Below are 4,166 nucleotides of genomic sequence, written 5' to 3' on the forward strand. Positions count from 1 at the left end.
CGCCCCCTGCAAGCCGCTCCGAGCCCCCCGGGCCGCCTTGCCCGCTTCCTGGGCCCAGGACCAGGCTGCAGCCCCGGGCGGCCCCGCCGGGCCCCTGCACAAGCGCAGGAGCGAGGACTGCGTGGTGCCCTACACCCCCAAGAGGCTGAGGCAGGCGGCGGCCACGGAGCCGGTTCGGGAGCCTCAGGGGCCCCCTGAGGGCAGTGCCCCGGCCCCGCTCCGCCTGGCCCCCGGGGCGTGCGAGGCGATCCGGCCGCATCTGAACAGCCCGCGCAGAGAGACCCGGGTGCCCAGGACCGTGCTGTGCCGCCTGTGGGGCCACCAGGGCCCCGTCAACAGCATCCAGTGGTGCCCGGTGCCGGCCCGCAGCCAGCTGCTGCTCTCCACGTCCATGGACCGGACCTTCAAGGTAGGCGTGGCCTGGGGCGACCTGCGGCCGCGGTGGGTTCTTGTGTTCGGAAATTTCGGTGACTCCGACATTCCAGAGAGGGTTCCCTGTGCAGACCTGGGATCCTGGGGCCCCGATGCCCCTTCCTGTTCTGGTGCCGGTGTGTCCAGGTCATCCGAGCATTAAACACATAGCGGTCCTGCCAGAGGACAAAATCTTATCTTGTAATCGTGTTACACTTATTAGTATTATCTGTGGCTTTTTGACACGGGGTCTGCTGTGCAGTTCAGGTTGGCCTTGGCCTCACGATGTAGCCCAGGCTGGCCTCCAACTTGTAGGGATCCTCCTGCCTCAGCCTCCTGAGTGCCAGGGTTCCTGGTGTGTGCCATCACATCTGGCAGCGATGCTGTATTACTTTCTCAGCTGATGATTCCATGATTGACTTAACTGCTTCTCTGCTGTAGACATGTTAGCGCGTTCTGATTTCCTAGTATTGCATACTGCGGTAGGCACACTGCTCTGTACATTTTTATTCCCCTCCTGTTCCTGTTATTTCCTTAGGACGGGTCCCTAGGGGCGGAGGGCTGAGGGTCAGCACAGGGCTGAGACCCTGTGGGAGAGCAGGCTGTGACGGGATCCCGTCTGCGTGCCGGTTAATCCCAGCCCCTTGGGACTGGGGAGGATCGAGAGTTCAAGGCCAGCCTGGGCAACTCACCCAGACCTTGTCTTAAAGCACATTACAAAGGGCTGGGGACAGACCTTGCACACCGGCCTGGAGGGAGGGTTCTGTCCTCGGTACAGGCAAAAAAATACTAGGAAAAGTGAAGAAAGACTCCCACTGTGCTCCTCGCCTGCCAGCCCGAGTTCTCGCCTCAGCCAGCGCCTCTTCACGAGTCGGTTTTGATGATCTGTCTTTGGCAAAAAAAAGGAGAACTGTTCTATTGAGTTTGACACCAGTGGAACCTGACATTTATTTTTAAGAATTGCAGTGTTAAGGCAGGTGCAGTGGTGCACGCCTGTAATCCCAGCACTCTGGGAGGCTGAGGCAGGAGGATGGAGAGTTTGAGCCCAGCCAGGGCAACATAGCGAGACCCTGTCTCAAAGTAAAAACTTAAAAAAAAAAAAAAAAAGAGGAAAGGCAGTGTTAGCGTGGCGTGTGACACCGGCTAGCAAAGGACGTAAAGGGAGATTTGAACAGCTCTGCCTTCCAGAAGGATAAGCCGGCAGGGACGCGAGGATCAGTGTTGACAGAGTGGCCCAGGGCGGGACCTGGCTTCGCGTGAGCTGCAGGGCAGCAGGGCTGGGTCTTCTCGGGTGGCATCCTGTCTGCCCACCGGGAGGGTCAGCAGCAGTGTTGCGGGCCCTGGACCCGCCGAGGCCTTTGATCTGCAGGGGAGAGGAGCTTCCCCCTGCCGGGAGAGGAGGCCGGAGAACAGCGCTGCTTTGGAAATGACCCGAGGAGCGGCCGTGGCGGCACTGGGGCGGCGGGGTCCCCTCTCACCTCGCAGTCTTTGACCCTGGCCATCTCTGACAGGGCTGGGGCGGCTGCCCAGGGGCTGGCCGGAGACCCTCGGGGGCATCTGTTTTTTTTTTTGGTTTTTGTCTGGTACCAGGAACCGAACTCACGACCTTGCGCTTGCCAGGCAGGTGCTTTGCCGCTGAGCTAAATCCCCAGCCCCATCTGTTTTCTTTTTTACTTCACTTTTCTTAGGCCCTGTCCCCAGGACCTCACCACCACACTCGTGCGGGGAGCGGGTGCCTGACGCATCCCTGCCCTGCCCTGCTTTTCTCCTGCTCCCGCCGCTTGGTCCCCTTCCTTCCTGCTAAAATCTGTCTCTTTTTCTATCATCTGTCTTTCGTTTTCTTTATTTTCTTAGAGGAGGAAAGTTTATGGGAGACCAGGAATACGGAGTAGAAGTAGCTCCTGAGACAGGAGGGGTCCTGAACAGGTTCCCTATCTCTCTTTCATTAACTTCACGTTTTAGGGTTCTCACGTGAGGAAACCATGGGGTGATTGTGCTTGCCTGTCTGATTTATTTCTCATAACACTGTGGCCTCAGGATGCACCTATTTTCCCACACACGACCGGGGTTCACCCTTCTTCACGGCATAGCAGTGCTCCAGGGTGTGTAAATGCCACATTTTCCCTATCCATTCGTCTGTCGATGACACACAGGCCGCTTCCAAGATCTGGCTGTGATGACTTGTGCTGCTGTCGGCATGGGTGTGCTTGGAGCACCCTCATGCGGTGTCTTTAACTCTCTGGGGAAGATACCTGGGGGGGAGCTGCTGGGTCAAGTGGAGTAGCTGGCTTTAGCTTTCTGCGGAAGCTCCATGCTGATTCCGTCGCGGTGGTCCTGGTGTACACTCCCACCTGTAATGCAGAAGGATCCGTTTCCCCGAAGCCCCGCCAGCGCTTGGTATTATTTAATTTCGGGATGATGGAGCTCTTTCTGGAGTGAGATGGGGTCGCAGCGTTGTTGTACTGATTTATGTCTTTATTTCAGTGTGAGCAATTCTTCATGCACTTGTTGGCCTTTTGTACTTCTTCTGAGAAGCGTCTCTGTTTCAGACGCCTGTTCTTTGGTTGGGCCTTTTGTTTTGGGGGGCGTCTACGTTTTGTGAGTTCTTTGCGAGTTCTAGCTGTGAGCACGGCATGCACGCATGTCTGAAGTGTAACTTGCACACCTTTCCCCGTCGGAAGGCTCCTCTCTTTGCTCTGAGTGTAGCCTCCTTTGCTGTGCAGCTTTTAATTTTTTTAATTAATTAGTTAATTATTTTTGTCTCTTTGAGACAGGGTCTCCTCTCACTATGCAGCTCAGGCTGGCCTTGAGCTCACTCTGTAGCCCAGGTTGGTTTCGAACTCCAGAGGACTCTCTTGCCTCAGCCTCCCGAGTGCTGGGATTACAGGCCTGCGCCACCGCGCCGGGCTGTGCAGCTTTTTAATTTGCTGAGGCCGCTCTTTGGATCCCGGATGGATTTCCTCGCCCTTGGGGCTGCGCTGAGCACGGCCTCACTGGCTGGAGACTCCCGGTCTTCCACAGGGCATCTCCTGGCTGGATCTTTGCCTGCTGGCCTGGGTGCGAGTCCCGGCCTCTCAGTTCTTCCCGGGAGTGTGCGCTGGGGAGCGGCTGTGCCGGGGATGGCCTCAGGGCGCCCAGGGGCGCCGAGCGCCCTGTGTGGGCAGTGCACGGAGCCAGGCCCGGTGCCCCGACGCGGGGATCCTGGGACCAGCAGCGGGCGCAGCGGGCCGGGTTTGAACCGCCCACGGGGCGGTTCAAACTCCGGGCCTGGCGCCGGGAGTGGCCCTGTACGTGGGGTGGCCTTGCCCATCCCTTCCCGGCCCACCGGGGTAGCCCCGGGGTGGCCTGGAGGGACCCCGGGCCGCGCTCATCAGAAGCCGCGGGCGGGGGCAGCGGCCCGACCCCTTCCCCGGCGTCGCGGAAAGGAGGCTCTCAGGAGCGGCTGGGGCGGAGGAGCCCCCGTGCCTCGGGGTGCTCGAATTTCCCGTGCCAGGGGCCCTTGGCAAATAGATTTGGGCAGCGCGGACCCCAGGAGTTCAGTTGGGAGCCTTCCCCAGTTTGTGGGTTTTTTGTTTTTTGTTTTTTTTTTTTTTTTTGAGACCGAGTCACAGCTCAAGGTGATCCTCCTGCCTCAGCCTCCCGTGGACAGGCACGCCGGGCGTGTTTTGAAGCGGAGATAAAGCGTGCGCCCCCTTCGGCCGCGGTCGAGCCTCCCTGCCGCGGGAGCAGCGGCGGGACCCCGCCTTGGCCGTGTG

General features: G+C 59.1%; 1 protein-coding gene across 1 annotated transcript in view; it reads left to right on the forward strand.

Moving 5' to 3' along the window:
* Wdr25 (WD repeat domain 25) overlaps positions 1-4,166 on the forward strand; it is a gene marked incomplete in the record, with an annotated part of 124,770 nt that overhangs the window by 4,057 nt on the left and 116,547 nt on the right. Inside the window, 1 exon segment of the mRNA XM_005390456.2 lies at positions 1-409. Coding sequence (XP_005390513.2) covers positions 1-409 — 409 coding nt within the window.

Source organism: Chinchilla lanigera, unplaced genomic scaffold, assembly GCF_000276665.1.
Source record: "Chinchilla lanigera isolate Chin_1 unplaced genomic scaffold, ChiLan1.0 scaffold00037, whole genome shotgun sequence".
Classification (NCBI taxonomy): Eukaryota; Metazoa; Chordata; class Mammalia; order Rodentia; family Chinchillidae; genus Chinchilla; species Chinchilla lanigera.